The sequence below is a fragment of the Nomia melanderi genome, chromosome 11 (genome assembly GCF_051020985.1).
Source record: "Nomia melanderi isolate GNS246 chromosome 11, iyNomMela1, whole genome shotgun sequence".
NCBI classification, from domain to species: domain Eukaryota; kingdom Metazoa; phylum Arthropoda; class Insecta; order Hymenoptera; family Halictidae; genus Nomia; species Nomia melanderi.
This window is the reverse complement of record NC_135009.1, coordinates 3,698,342-3,715,597: the sequence shown is the minus strand read 5'-3', so window position 1 is coordinate 3,715,597 and position 17,256 is coordinate 3,698,342. Positions and strand designations below refer to the sequence as shown.

The following is a 17,256-nucleotide window of genomic DNA, read 5'->3' as shown; positions in this document are numbered from 1 at the left end:
CCAAAACCTGTCATATCACGTTTTAGAATTCTCAGAATAATCTGTCCCTTGCGTCTCGTTAAATAGAATACCATTTCATCAGGTCTGGTTTTATATTCAAGCTCGACCAGCATCAGGATATTCAAAATGGCGGCTGATATTCTTGTGAAACAGCGTCGGAAATCACGCGATGCATCATACGGTAGTACATAAAACCGTTCCCTTCAATCTTAAATTTCACTTAAAATTTCAACCCATAGATTTTATCGTTCAAATTGCTTTCAATCTAAAATAATTAATATTTAAATATTCAAAAGAAACATACGTTTTACTACTTATCTGATAAAATATAAGGTACCATTCATTTCCACAAGGAAGTTTACTCGTTACCCCAAAAAGCAATACGAAATCCCGAATCAAATCCCGAATAACGAACGAAACATCCACCATTCAGTCCACTCAAGTTACCAATAATCCCAGACATCAATATCCGCATTCAAATATTAAGACATTAAAATCCAACTAACAAACCTCTTAACACTAAAATTGACATATTCCTAAATTTTTCTTTTGCGATTATTAAAAAGGAACAAATGCTTCTCTGCAAAATGAGTAATGACACTGATTTAGAAATACGCAAACTGAATTATAAATCAATTAAAATCTCAATAGTTACAATGTTGAAGTTTCTATAGAAAAATTAGAAAATCTAATTTAATTACTCGGTAGTTCTAATGTTAAACCCATCAAAACCCTTTAAAATCTTTCCAAAGTGAGCAAACTCGGCAAGCTAATTCAAGCGAAGATACCAGATCGATCAAGCCACCTTGTGATCAATTTTAAACACGAAATTTCATCGAATACGTCCTGTATTTTCCATTGTCGAAGGGAAAGGGTTGAAAGGGATGATCGCTCGCATCGGAGGATGGAATCCGATGCGTCTCGCGGCGCGTTGGGGACGTGCCGTTCTTTCCTCTCGTTATTGCTACAAACGCGATAGCGCAAGAGGGGTCAGAGCCCGTTTGGAGGGCGAAATCGCGAGGGGGATATATCCAGGAGGGGGATGACCGTGGTGGTGAGACATACGCAGGGGCTGGAAGGCACGCCTGAGGGTGGTGGTTGTTGCGCGATGAGAACGGGATGGTAACCGACTGGGCTTGGATCACCGGATGACGTCATTCCTGCGTTACCAGGATACCAAAGATCAAAGACCAATGAAAACGTCACCTTCTGCCCGGGGTACTCCTGAGGTCGAAGTCGACCCGACAATAGATTTTCCTTCTTTTTTTTTTGCTCCTCATGTCTCCCAACGTCGAACCGTTGTACTTATGGTAATAATATCTGCTGTTGTCTTCGTTCTCGATCTCTATCTGACCGAACAGCTTCGACCGCGAGGATCTCTCGCCGCTATTACGCGACATCGATCACTAATATTTTATTTATATACTCGGCTAGATATCGGAACAAGGATACCAATACGCAAGGAGACGCGCGCTAGAATAATTTATGGTAATTATTCGTTAGATTGTCCTGCTTTGTGAGTTTAACCTTCGACCTCGGGGCTTCCGAGTCACTCTTCCAAGCTGCGTATGTGCTCTCCCTGAAACTGGAGAACGTTCGCCGACGATGATTTGTTTTTTGGGATCGCAGGCGTCGCGATAAGATCTTAAGTTCTTCCTTTTGTCGCGTGTATTGAAGTAAATTACTTATCTAAATGAATATGATTAACCCGCTTTCTCCTTGGTAGTTTATGTGGCTACTGTTTCGGTAATATTATTCGAAAAAGGATAAGAAAGAAATATTGGAACTATGCCTTTTTTTTAGAAGAGATATCAAGGTTCCTATTCTTTCGGAAAATATTAACAGTTCTACTATGAGACATTATGCTGGCGAATAATTACACAAGATGGTTCCTAAAGTAATTATTTCTTTTGTAAAACCACCAAACTACTCATGTTCTAACAACTTCGACAAAGAACCAACATCCTTTTCCGCGGAGCCCACCGCGTTACCATCTAATCAAAATACCGGTTGCATCGGTCACGCTTCGGTTCGTCTTAATTTGCCTCGGAATTCCGACGAGTTCCATGAAACCCGAGATGGACCGACAGGGTACCGATGGATTCCAACAGATCCACGAATTTCGCGGCCTACGCAACTCGACTTCGATCTTCCTACGTCCGACGCGATCCGAAATTGAGGTCAGGCGGACGGATTGCGCGATCTTTCCTTCTCCGATTTCGAAGAATCGACACGAATTCTTTGCACAAAGACGGAATTAATTGTAAATGAAGGAATGGTACCGCTGGTACCGTTTCAGAAACCCAGTAATAACAAGTAATGAAATCTCGACGGCACTGTGTTAGCTCGAACCGCCGAATAGCCGAAATTTTTCGAGCAATTTCGGTTTTCCCCTCCAGAGGACTTAAAGCTCTGTGAATGAGGAGAACGTTTATTGCGAATATTTTCTTGTTAGATAAATACTGCGGTGGTATTATATTCATAAACGTGTACTGGGTCCGCTTTGAAATCCTTTCGAATTGAACGCTTATGGAACGTCTTATCCCTCCAAGACAAAGCATTTCCATGGCTTCAGGTACCAAAACCTTCAAGGCCGCAAGGGGAACCGTCTGAATCGGCGAACTTCGGACTCCGATACCTAGGAACTTCCAAGAAACAACCGTTATACCATCGAACAAGGGTCCTCGAGTAGGCTAGACACGAGTGAAAGAGAAATCCTTATGGGCAACGCGCGGATCGCTATTCACCACCGACCTGGTACCGCCGCGCGCACGGAACATATTGGAGACCCGATTACCATGAAATAATGTATACAGCAGAACTTCGTATAACGAAATTAAAAAATTCTCTGGCTTAAATTCTCTTATTTGATACTGGTCCAACTTCTGTCTCTGCTTGTACTTTCTTGTGAACAATCTTACTTTTATAGTTATTTTTCAATCATATTTTCATCGCTTTATTGGGGGTTTTACTGTACCTATGAGGAAATTACCTCCATTGAGTGTTAATACTTATAAGAAAATCAGTAAGTGTAAAATATGTAAATAAAATAATTTATATTTTTTTTTGTACCTCTAAAGAATAATTTATTATTTATATTTATTATAAGAAATATTATTAACTTTTTAATAATTGTGAAAATATTTATCATTAATTTGTGTCTAAATATGTTTCTATTATTTATTATTAATTAATTTATTATTATACATATTGAGTTATTGCAAGCACTATTCTTTATCTTTTCGGAAAGAAATTTTTTCATAGAAATCAATGAAAGTCGCAATTGAATGAATAATCAATTTAACAGAAATCATTATCTAATCGTTTATAATGTTAAACAATAATAAAAATTAATTTCAGTACTAATTACTAATGATTATTGGAATTTGAATATGTATTCATTATTGTATAATGATAAAAACTAAGAAACCTTTTATACGACAACAAACAATCTTTTCTATAAAAAGTACCGGTCTTGATGCAGTTATGTTCTTCACTGCATTTTTGTACCACAAAAACATCGGGAGTGTTTCAAGTCGTAATGTTCGTCTTGCTAAAATATGCATGTGTATCTCTTATTCAGCGTAAAAACAAAAAAAAACTAACAATTACATAAAAACATAATAAATTACAGTATTAATCAATTAAACGACGAAAAGTTAGAATTCACCAAGTAATTTATTAATAAAATCATAACCAACAAATTTCTCGTTGTTGCCTCATAAATGTTTAATCTAAAATATTTGAAGAACCGATTAAAAAAAATCAATAAAAACATATTCATACGACACATATAATTAAAAATACGTTTAAAACACCAAGTAAACCTCCAGTCAAGCATGTTCTCTAAGATCCGCCTCAATACTTTTACTCGACATTACCGAGAAATAATTACACTAAGAAAACCTTTAAAACAAAAAAAAAAAACACAAAAACTCGACAACTCGCGCCTGAAAAGGTTAAAAACGCGGGGCCCAAGACATGGAAAAGACCAAAACTAATTGGTCCGCGGTTCCATTTCGCTCGTTCTCATTAACTTCTCCTGTCCCTTTAAGTTTCGCTGTACACCCTGAAACCGAGAGCCAGCTTCGACCATCACAGCGCCCCGGTCCCCGACGGCACCGCCACCTCTAGCGCGGAGGAGGACCGTGCGTGTCCCCAGAAGCTTCGAACTTGGTCGAAGGCGACCAAGGAATTCGGTGTGCGAAGGAACCAACGCGTACGCGCACGGTCACCAAAAATACCCACGAAGGATATGCAATACCCGTGAGCCGTGCACCGGCGGCCGCGACGCGTGCGTACGCCTACGTCGCCGGTATACACGCGCATACATAGACACGTGTACACCGATAAGGAAGTGTACGCGCGTGTCGACGCAGTCGCAAGGATCGTCAGCCAACATCTGGCTACGGTCCTTTGCCCCAGGGACCGAGGGACAAAGAAGACCTTCCCCTTTTCTTAGGAGGGGGCCTTGGGCTGGATTATATCGTAGGTTCTTGCTCGAACGCACGCACGAACGCACCGAATGGACGCATGCACGCATGCACGCACGCACGCATGCACGCACGCACGCACGCACGCATGCACGCACGCACGCACGCACGCACGCACACCGGCCTGCATATCTGGTGGTACCGGAGCAAGCCCGGAGTGGTTGCTCGACGCCGGTCTGCAGGCACACGTAACGATCCCACCGGTACCGTTTCTATGGTACCGTTCGCAGGGATTAACGCCCCTCCCGCTCGCAGACCGCTCCACTTTCATCCGGGCTGCGGGGTGAGACCAGCCTTGGCCTGGGACCAGGACTCGGTGGCCGCGCTCTTTCGAACCACCACGGATAAGCAAACGGTCACTTTAAATAATTAATGGAACCGAGACGAGTCGTAATTATGGCACTTTTCGGCCGAGCCTATGGGAACACCACGGGAGATTCATGCGACGGTGTCGCGAACTACCCGCGGGGCGAGTTGAACGCGTCAATTTCGAGGGACTCTGATGAAAATCTGTTACGGGAACCGCTGCGGGAATTCTTTTATGTACAAGAGTTTGTGCGACTGGATGATTAGTTTGTAATTACGGTGGACGGATCGTGGATTGATTGGTATGTATTCATGAACATTGTGCGAGGGATAGCTCGAAGACGGGTTGGTTTTATGAGATGACTATGCTTTTTGAGAATAATTATTTGTAAATAACGTGTTGCGAATTGGTAAGTATTTGAACTTTGTGAAAAATATGCGTTCGGTAAGGAAGCATGTATTTAAAGATGGTCTTGGGAAGAATCCTGAAGAAATTGTTGATTCATTGTTATGTAAAAATAATTAATTACTGGATAATTGTAAAAAAATATTATACAAATATTTGAATGAAATGTATTGAAATGTTATATACCTATATTCTTCATTAGTTGTATTTACTAACGATTTAATTGTAAACAATACTACGTAAGTGTAATTATATTTAGTTTATTTTAATTTGTATATTGAAAACGCAGACATGGTCGGTAATTTTAGGACAACCCTGTACAAGCTGCATTCGTGTTCATGAAAGAAGACTACTCTCACGCGGTATACAGAATCATTCAATGGCTGCTGAACGCGTCGACAAGGCTATGGAACCTTTTGTGCAAGCAGAATTCGTCTTCTGGGTGACCGGGATGATGCTTCCAGGAAGCTTCCGGTCGCAATTTAAAATAAACTTTGGTCGGCAATTGTGAGAACTTATGATTTCAGATTATTCTTGGAATAACCAATTCAGTAAAGTGTCTACCAAGAAAAAATAATTAATTATTATACAGAATGGTGAAAATATAAGTAAACGTAATATTTATTTTGTGTAGGATGCCTTTCGAGTATATTAAAAAACAGATTCCATGAAATAAACTAAAAATAAAAATAAACTCTTTTGTATTCTATTATGAGAAAATTGATTACAGAAATAAATATGCTTAATTCGAAAATCTTGATTAATGCATAAACTCCTTGCAAATATTTAATTTTTTGCTTCAAAAAGATTGTGTCGATAAATTGGTCACAAACGTTATAAAAGTTCAGAATAGAAATGATTAATAAATTTTAAGAGAAAATGTTCTGCAAATAAAAATAAAATTGATTTTTCGAAAAATATTTGATTTGATATCTTCGATTCAATTTTTCATGTAGAGCTAACCAATATATTATTTCTTATTGTGCTAAAAATATTTTAGAATTTTAACACACCAGTTATGTAGCTTATGTAAATGCAATATGAATGGATATTCCTACAGTCAACTTTTCGTTAATAAAATAAAATGCCTATTGTATTATACCAAATGTTACCCCTACTAACATGTACATTATCGATGGCGCTAACGTAAGTGTAGTAAATAGAAGTAATAACGCGAGATTGTCATGACTGGTGTCATGACCTTCATATTAGTCTCGTTTAACCTTTATGTAACGTAGCTAACTGGAACATCTATAACGGATCTTGTAATTTAATAAATTTCATATTTCCGGAAAAATTGAATTGGTTCACGATTTCTTCGTGTAATCGCAATGTGAGTTAATAAAATGTTCAGTTTTTTATTAACGTAGTGTAAAGTTATTTCCGCTGATATCTTATTAGAGAATAGTACACTTATCTTTTGTAGGTAACTTCCAAATAGAAAATAAACAGAAATATTTCAGTACCCTAAAAATGGTTAAAATAATAGATGAAAAATATGGGACATATGTAATAATTATTAAATTGTTTAGAGTACTCTCATTGCACGTTAACCTTATCTCATTTCTGTTCAAGTAATCTTTCTTATTTATCTTTTAAAATTTTATAGTAAATATCAACCAGCAACATTAAAGATAAAAAAATCATGGATTAGTATTTGTCGTACATTTTTCCATTTAATGGTAAAAAACGACGAGCAGTATGTTTACACAGGACTAAAAAAGCTTCCTTTTTATATAAAAAATTCACTCATTACGCTGTAGATAATATACTTCACCGCTTAAAGTTCACTTACCGTTTGCTTAAATTTAGAAATACAAAGATGAAAATAGCAAGTTGCAATAAAAAAACAACAACACGGTTAAAATAATAAGAGAAAAAACATTCAATGTATAAAATTGATGTCTTTATGTTTCCAGTTATCAATGTTACAAATTAACAATCAACACAGCCGACTAAAACAAACCATATCGTAGTTTAAATTACATTTTCAAGAGCGGAATCATGTTCGAACCGCAAGATTTCCAAGTAACCAATCAATTCGAGGAAGTACAATTCCAAGCGGTAAAGGGTTAATGGCCACACTCGATTGTCGCTCTTGTTGCATTTCCTGTTGGGACGATACCAACGAACGCTCGAAGACCGATCGGTATTATCTCGCTGATAATCGGACGTTGCGTTATTTGTTCAATGAGAAAAAAGGAAGAAACATTCGAGAAAGAAAAAAACAAATGAACAGAAGGGCAAGACGCCGCGAAAGAAGGAAGCGGAGGATCCGCTTCTATACTCGGCCGGAGTAGGTTAAGTCCGAGGATGGAGGCGATGGCAGAAATAGTCATCCTGTTATCGACACTACCGCGTTGCTTATCTTTCTACGGTCAATATTTCTCTCCCCGCTTTTTTTTCCCTTCCTCTCCCACTTTCCTGATTCCACCAGTTGTTAAAGCGCGTTTGCGCGCTCGTCGCTGCTCATTTTATCCCGACTTTATCGGCCGATAACGTCAATCTCGGATGAGATCAACGATTATAACGAAAAAAGAAGCAGACCGACGCTGCACGTTTTCACCGAACGAATTTGTCCGTGTATCCGTTGAGCAGCGCCGTTCTCCGCGCGGAGAACGCACGCAACCCAATTTATGTACAAAGGACGATTCGACGTTACGGTCTACTTCGATTTTTCGTTACACTTGTTCATTTCGAAGGCATCAGTTTTTGCGTTCGAGGAAGTTGGTTAAAATAATCTTTGTCTTCCGGGCTATTACTTAACCATAATTAGTTATAGAATTAAAGAACCCTTGCATTCGACGGAATTACGGCCTTTGAAAATCAATTTTGTATAAAACTTGTGTACAAACAGTAGTATATATTTACTCCCTTTTTAATGAGTTTAATTAAATTTAATTTAAACTATACAGAATATTCCAGTATGTCACAAAACTAGACGTGATTCGTTTTAATCTTATCATTATTTTTTATATTTCTTTTTCTTCAAACGTTTTCCATTAGTGTAATTGAGGACAATCCTTTGATTCAGAGTCTGATAGTATATGAGCAGAATTGAAACAGTTTCAAATATTTTAATTAGGTTTTTCAATACTATTATTAACTATGGTAAAAATTTCACTGCTGAATAAAGATCTGTTTAAATTAAATCATAAAATATAAACAAGAAAACACATTTAGCCAGCATATGAGAATACCAAGTTGAATACATACCTATTAACTACCTATAAAATTCTAAACTTACATTATCATAAAAATGTATTGTAGTATTAGTAACTGAAAACACAGTATGAGCATTCTAATACATTGAATGTTTTTTCTTTAATTATGTATTAAGTATGATTAAGTTAATGAATTGATAGAACAATGTAATGTTACATTTCTTCGCAAAGTTAAGATACACTTGAAACATGCAACCTAAGCTTATCGAAGTAATTTTTATTGTATAAATAGTTTATTGAACAAAATGTATTCTTTTAAATATTGCATTAATTCAACATTATAAATGAAAAATCAGCTTAAGCTGCGAAACAAATGTTATTTCATAAAAGTCAATTGAAATGCTAGATACATTTCATTCATGTCTTTGGATTAGTAGGGGAAATTTCATTTAATATATGTTTAACTTAATTTGTGATATTTCTGCTAATAGTAAAAAATTTTGCTGTGACTAATATCGAAATATTTTTTATTACAAATATATATATATATCTGTGTGTGTGTAAAAAGTTGGGATAAAAAATTATAAATACTACTTACCATTTAATACTCTTTTTGATGATGTTGCTAACAATTCTCTGAGATTTTCTAGTAGGTAAGGCAAGAATGTCATTATTTTTCTTCTTTCTGGTCCTCTTCTCCCTAACTTTTTTCTCTTCTTGAATATGTTGAACAGAAGTTTCTTCTTCATCTTCTACTGTTAATTCTTCACCTTTAGAAGAATTTTGAACCCACTCAGCAACATGATCTTGAACCTTTGAATCTGTCGATAATGCAGATTCTGCTCTCAATTCTTCTTCGTGAATAAGTTCACTAACAGTTGTAGGAGGTCCTACTATTCCAACTTCTGCATGTTCTATGTCCTTTACATTTTGTTTTATTTCAGTTTCTACAGGAACATTTATTTCTTCACTAACTATCTCCTTTTCTACATCTTCTGACTTTGATTCTTTATCCGTTTTTTGTTGACTTTCATCAACAATGCTCTTATCTTCCTCTTTAACATCTTTAGACTTTATGATAGAGCAAGAAACATCACTTGAATTGAAACTTTCATGCACGGCTTTTGATATTTCATTTAATGTTTTTTCTTCCTCTGAAACGTTATTTATGGATTGTGAATCATTAACTTTTACAGTTAAGTGGTCAGGTTTAGGCTTTTCCACTTTTCGATCTATTTCTTCATGTTCCATGCTTGACTTTATTTCTTCTTTACTACAAGTTTCAGAATCATTTTTACTCGTCACATTCTCAGATGCCTTTAAGTCTTCAGGTATAACTCTTTTTCCAGGTTCCTTTATTTCAATATCATTAATCACCTTTGATTTATTTTCACAAGAATCATTTTCATCTACCTTATTCTCATTGGGAACATCTTCTACATGCTTTTCAACTTCTTCATTATTATCTTTTGAAGTAGTTGAATCATTTAATACATCCGTTACATTCCCTGCTTTTTTCAAATCTATATTTTCTATTTTAGTATCCGCCATTGTTATGTTTATTTTCTTCAAAGACACGTTTGTAGTAATTTAACATGTAAAAACATTTTAAGAAATGAAGTTTCGAGAATAGTTTCAATCTTATGTGATCATATTATCATGTGAGCAGGTATCCACTCATCTCATAAGAAGTTGGATATTTGTTCTTTTAAAAAATACATTATTTCTTACTGATTTGTATTCTTCATTTTTATTCTGAAAAATAAAAAAAGAAATTAGAATAATAAATAGGGCATCATTATAAAAATTACGGTTAATAATTTTTCATGAACAATTTGTATCGACAGATAGTCGATAAAAACGATCGCGCAGATGCAATTTACCTATTGTTTTAAGGTTAGAATTACTTTACGATATAGGAAACAATATTTTGCAAGTATAAACAAAAGTCTCTTCAATGTATATCAATTTCAAATACCAGTATTGTACAATTTATACATATAATATAAATATCTTGCATTTTTGTACATTCGATGACATTAGATATCAATTGAAGTAAAAAAATTTGTAATATTAACCGAATAACATATAAAGATTATCGTATTAAATTATAACATAGAATTCATAATTCGTAAGTACTGATATTTCGTAATAAAATCTGCATTAATGATGTCCCAACATGTATGTCACCATATTTATTTGCAGAAACGAAAGCATTCGTAATTCGGATAAATAAATTGAAGAAATAAATTAAGATATTATAGTTCAAGCTAAGAAAAAAATTATATATTCGTATAGTCTTTATTGTGAGTTACTAATCTGAATGAGTACTTAACAAAAGGTTAAGGTAATTGCGTTCTACACATTTTGAATTACCTTCAATTATACGTAGTCACTGTATAATAATGGATGCACTTTGTATCACAAGTCAATCACACTTTCATGAAAACCGTGACATTTGTTTGACTCGCAAGTTACTTAATGACACCATCGGAGTATAACATTATTGGCCGACACGTTTATAACCTCACTTATCCTCCCTTTGACAATCTGATTACGACAGTGAAGCGAGAGACCGTAAGAATGAAACAATAATAACCATTGATAACATTAAACAAAGCTAATTATTGTTCAAAAGAAATATTGAATCGATGATACATAAAATACTGCGCACTGGTATGAGTTTATAAAACCACAGGGACGTGTCAATCAACTCTGTTGTCTCTTTCCTTTTCTCCCTCTCGCTCTCTCGTGCTATCCCTTTGCCCCTCTTTCGTTCTCAAAGAGAACTCTTATTTTCGCATTATGGCTGACGGTCACAGAAACAATCCGATCAGGACAATATGTGATATGCTTAAAAGAAGTTTCCACGGTACCGAGGTAAAACGAGAACACGACCCTGTGGTGCGTAAGGCTAGTGACCTCTATCACTTTGAAGTGTGCGTTTATGTGTGCATGCTTGTATTCCCTGTGCGTCATGCATTATAGTACTTCAATGTGCTGACTCTGGTTTATTCCTATTGTATACATCGCGAATATTCACAATTCAAATATAAGTTGAATTATAACTCTTATCGGGAGCAATATTATAAGTAAGGTTAAACCAGACATAAGGTGCATCGATGAAATTCTTCCGCATTATGTGGCATTTCATGCAGTCGGTATCTTCGCGGATTTTTTTGTTTCGACCAATCAAACGCGTTCACACGTTTCTTTGACAGCGACGCCTTTCGTACACTACCAGCACGATACTAATTGTCAAGAAACTTCGACCGCAGATTATAACACAAGTTATCTACAAAAACTGACACAAAACATTCGAACGATTGAAAAATTCTACGTACTCACAGCACTGTAGCTCACTGACTATTTTTTGTTTGTGGCCAAGCCGCGCGCGCGTGTTTTCAACAAAATGGCTGCCAACAAAACGTAACGCTCGCGACTTGTTAGTGGCATTTTTTTCTTCCGATAATATTTACTATTTTCAAATAATTCTAATCAATTTTTACTTACGTATGATGGAATAAGTGGCGTCTACTTCACAATGAATTGCTTGTGTTATAGCTAAAATAACAATAACCAGAAAACCAATAATCAATCTTGTGGGAACTTTATGTAGTGGCGCCAATTTTAAATTCATTTAATAGAGACTTTCGAAATGAATATTCTTTTTCTATAAATAATATACTAATTTATACGTTCATTAACTTATAATATTATTGATTTGTTTCTATTGACAGTATGTATATTTTGTTGAAAAGTTATATAATCGTGAAATAGTTATAAATATAAAACTTCTGTACATTTTTTATGTACTCTGTCAATAAACAAAATATTTACATTGGAAAAAGAAAAAAGAGAATATGTGGGTATTTGATATTAAATTTTGCGTTACGTATATTCTCCTTTTTGTGTTAACGTATAATATATAATACGTGCAAAAATGTACAAATTTATTTAAGAATGTCTATTATTACTACTGGCAATATAAGTTTCAAATTCATGACATTTTTATCGAACAATTTACAAATTTTTGGAAAATAATACATTATAAACAGTTATTTCCTCTTTTATATAAATGAGAAAGTTTTAAATGAAATAAATTATCAAATGTAATAATAACTTGTACATCTTAAATAAACAGATCGTAATAAATACTTCTGTTTATCTCGATATAATAAGGATCTTACGGTTGCTTGTCGAGAAAAATAGACAAAGTTGTGTTGGTCTCATATATTTACAGATTATTCATGATTTATAATCAATAATGTCGTACAATATATATCAACAAAATAATGCTTTAGTCGTTCTTATGTGGCTAATAAAATCTAAAGGCTAAACAGTCAAGGATGATCTAAAAGTTGGATCTTCCTCGCGCCACAAATTTTTCACTTGTGGGTTTATTTTCTTTTTTCATTTCATGGTTGCTACCTAACAATAAATAAACAAACAAGTACAAATCTATACATTCCACGTGTTACGTGGGTAGTGATAATAATTAATATTGTGAACCACGATCGCAGTGAACACGATGTCGAGCAGTCTCTTGTCAGTCTATCTAAATGCTTCTTAAGTATATCTGAATAAAAATATACAAGGCATTCTTTCGTGTTAAACATGAGATCTGTTTAGTTACACAATAGACTCCCGAATGACTTCTTTTCTACAGACCTCGAAGTTTTCCGAACTTACGAACAAGTTTTATTTATATTATAAAAGAATGATCATTGCCTTAGCTTTTACTTTTCATTCCAATGGGTGAAATGCTCAGTTCCTAATTCTTTTGGTGCTAAACTCTACATTATACGAAAATCTCATAGGTATATTTCTTAAATATGGCTGCTAAACATTAGTACATGTTCACCGCACATAGTACATTAATCCAACATCAAGATCACCCAAAAGGATTAAAAACTGTAAAAACAACTATGAAGAAACCAGTCAATTTTTTAAATCACTCAGCACACTTTTTCCGAAGAAAGAATGTAACTAAAAAAAATGATGGGTCTTTGAATGAAAAAATACTAATTTCTGGTTTCAGAGAAAGTAATACATGCATTTTACAAAGAAGCTGTAAGCTTCTTCAGAATTACTTCTATCCTTACAGCATTTACTTGGGATTTTAAAGAAAGGCGATTCAAAAATATTTATATTCATAATGCTATTTAAAGCAAATAGTATTTCTTTGTTTCAATATTGTAAATTAAATAATTAAGATAATACTGATGATAATGTGACACGATTGTATTTAATATTAGTGTAATGCACGAGGTCTTTCTTTTGTAAGTGTCTTATGCTTACTGAGACGAATTAATAGCATAATATAGACAGATTATTACTATTAAATTTTGTTCTGTAAGGTATTAAGAAAATGAATAGACGAAATATTCCCACAAAATTTCTAATACTTATTTCCATCTATCTTTGCACTCTTGAAGTAAGTTGGATGTTTGATTTACAGTGATTGGTAACATCGAATAATTCGGTTATTATTTAACTTATATTGTAAAAATAGAAAACGCGATTTCTTTAATAGTATTAGTTCATGAGTTATCATTGACCGTTTCCTTCGCTTTAGTAATTACTAGAAACTTATCAAATTTCGAATTACCTTTGTTTAATATCTTGGACATTTTCTAGATCTTCGATAAGTGAAGATCTTTCTCGTCCTTTAGGTAATTAAATCGTGCATTCCACCAACTACATTCTCTCTGAACTCGTTGAGATTATAATGCTCGCAATTTGCTGAATTATTTAACACGCCCACCTTTCATTGCGTGATGCAGGACATTTTTATTGTCCATAAATCAAGAATAATATGAATCCTCGGTGAACAACGGTAGTACACGGCAACCTGTTAACTGCAAATCGGGAACATATAATCGGACATTGAATGTATCATCTATTTTTATACGCGCGATAATAGTATACAATTCCGTTATAAAACTCCATCTGGTACAAATGTCGGAGGTGTCCATCTGTTATTCTCATCGCAATCGAGTAAATTGTAGTCCGTTTGATAACAATCGACTTTCTCGGTGCTTGTCTGTTTGATATTTGCGAACCCCAGTTGCGAAACCTCACCAACAATGCCAACAATATTTAATAAATAGATTCTTAAATATTAATTTTCCAATATTTCCGTATAAACATCATTACGTGTTTTTAATTGGTTAATTCGTAAGTGATAGCTAATATTAAGTAATAAATAATAAATAATACATTTTGAAAGGAATTATGCTAGTCCATGAGTTTTAATATTTTATCGTGCGCTAAGAAAGTGAAAGCGACATTTCAATTGATTTTTCTAGATGTTCGGCTATTAAGTTAAATAATCAACAATAACAGTGGAGAAGAGACTGACAGCTACTAATTTACTTTCCTTTTCGAGAATGATTAATAATTTCTTTACTATTACATTCGTATTATTATTCATGAATTAGTATTTAACATCATGGAAGCGAAATAAAATAATGTTTTTAAATAACTTAAAAAAGTAGTCGAAAGAGTCTATGCAATTGAAAAATTGCGTTAATAATAAGAATTGCTGACGATTTCGTATAAAATTTCAAGGTATACAAACACTACAATAGAAATATGTTTACGTTAAATTTGTATACTATGTTCTGTATTTACCTCTGATACCTTTGAAGAAGTTAAATATATTTATTTTTACTATATTTTAGTACATTTTCAATGTATGCTTCACATGTTATATAAAAATCTTAATTACACCTTTCTACACGAATAATTTTTACAGTTATAAAAGTTTTCATTCTGTTCGTTGTGAAATTTATAATATTTTATATTGTTTTTTTCCTCGAATATAAAAGAACGTGATAGTGATCCTTGGTTTGAGTATTACGTATAAACTACAATAAATAATTTAATTAAATTAAACTTTCAGAAATAATTAATAAAATCTTTGTAATATTTTAACTGCCTCTTCATAAATCAATGAAAAAAAAGTGTATGATTGTTAAACGTTTTTTGCTCGCAAATGATTGACAACCACCGAGAAACGTTATTTAGAAGTCCTCTTTAATAGGTGCACTCAAATGTGCATACATCGTTACGCGGTACATCTGTGTGTCCTATGTATACAATATGTAAAATATTTTCTACCTAAAAGATCTACCTATACGCTCTTCCCGTGTCTTTTGTTCATCGAAATACATTTTCCGTTTCCATTTAACTATCGAATAGCACCTATTTTCGTCGTTTCAGACGCGCATAGTCACACTTTTTTCTTCTTTCTTGGATACAAGGTCGCACCGCAGATCGAGTCTTCAACACTTCGATCTTGCTTGTCGGAGTCGAGTTTACAAGTAATACAACCAGCATACGATTAACTAACTCTCTCAGGAAAATAGAGTATTTCGAACTCTTGTTATGCAAACATTCAAACGCTTGGCGTATGGCGTACGCAAGAAATGGCTACTTAATAAATTCTGCATACTTAATGTATTCGTCCAAGCGCTTAATCGAACTAAAGCATATCGAAAATAATTTATTCAACAATCGTAGCTATTCGTACATTCGATGAAACGAAAAGTAATTCAATTAGTTCTTTTCCTATTCTTTAACACTAAACGTACCGACACTTTATATACACATTTCTACCGTAATCAGTCAAATAATTGGTTATAAAATAAAGGGAAACAAGTTAGATGATCTATTTTTCTTGTTGGAAACGGAAATAGAAGAAAAAGGAAAATTGAAAAACCGATTAATCGGACAATATAAGAATTGATATAAAGTTAAGCGAATGAAGAAAAACGCAGAATTTTCAATTAAATTTTAAAACCGGTTACTCGATCGGTCGCGGTACGTTTATTGTTAAAGATACTTTTTAACAGCACGCGTAGGACTGTTTGTCGATAATAAAAATGGTAATTATTTACACGGTATATAGGTATGATATGTTTCATAATGAAGAATTCAAAGGATTAATAAAAAACGAAGCTGTAGTATGCGTTAAGACTATTGTTATCAAAACGAATCTTAGAAGTGCTACAAATCACATTGAATGAAATGTTTGATCGATGTTTGTCCCTGTTATCAAGTTTAGAGTACAAATTGGAGTACGTTAACACTAGAACTACCGTACTAGTAAAAATGACTGGTTTCTGTTTCTTTGTTTCGCAGTTATTGATATCTTAAAAGCATTGAATATTCGAAGTGATCTTGGAAATAAATAGTTTCACTTGAATACTATAATGAATGTCTGAAGAAATCGAAAATAATCGTTACAGTTACATTGACTTATCGAAATTCCTCTATAGAAACTCTAGTACATATATTCAGAATTTAATTGATTTACAATTCAGTTTGCGTATTGCTGAATCAATTTCTTTAGTAACTTCTCCGAGAAACATCTGATACCTTTTTAATAATTGCAAAAAGAAAAAAGCAGGAATGGGTCATTTTGACCTGTCTGGTATTTTTAGTGTTAAATCAAATCGTGTTTGGTAATTTTTTTTAACATATTCGACAGCTTTATGAGACGCTCTTCCAAGCACGTTCCTCTGTTCGAATCGTGAGGCAACATGGTTTCATTTTTTACTGCTGTCGGTCTTTATTGGTCGTTAATATTTCTGGCGACCAGTTGCGTAATTGTAGTTGCCTGCATTTGTGTCAACTTTTGTTGATGCTTAACAGATTGCACGTTTACATGATTAATATTCTCAGTTCTCTTTCGTGTTGTGCTCGTTCGTTAACCTTTAATGTAAATACCGTTTGATATAAATAATCGAAAATGTGACGAACGAGTACTTACACACGGGTCAACTGAAACCTCGACAGATCTAGGCTATAAAAAATTGATCTGACCTAATTAGTAGCGGCTATATTAAGTCCTTCGTGACAAGCGATACAAGAGTCTCCA

The 17,256-nt window shown here is 34.2% G+C and overlaps 1 protein-coding gene across 3 annotated transcripts in view; it reads right to left on the bottom strand.

Annotated features, from left to right (window-relative positions):
- The window catches only part of LOC116435183 (uncharacterized), a 48,443-nt gene extending 36,528 nt beyond the window's left edge, over positions 1-11,915 (bottom strand). The window contains exons 1-3 of one of the 3 annotated variants that reach the window (XM_076371861.1): positions 11,714-11,754; positions 10,746-10,919; positions 8,968-10,124 (exon numbers count right to left, since the gene is read on the bottom strand). In XM_076371861.1, the coding sequence (XP_076227976.1) occupies positions 8,968-9,920 (953 nt within the window). In that variant the 5' untranslated portion in view covers positions 9,921-10,124; positions 10,746-10,919; positions 11,714-11,754. Of the gene's footprint in view, positions 1-8,967; positions 10,125-10,745; positions 10,920-11,713; positions 11,763-11,882 lie in introns of those variants that run through there. The other 2 variants (XM_031994492.2, XM_076371862.1) reach the window with 2 other exon arrangements.
- Positions 11,916-17,256: the final 5,341 nt, after the last annotated feature.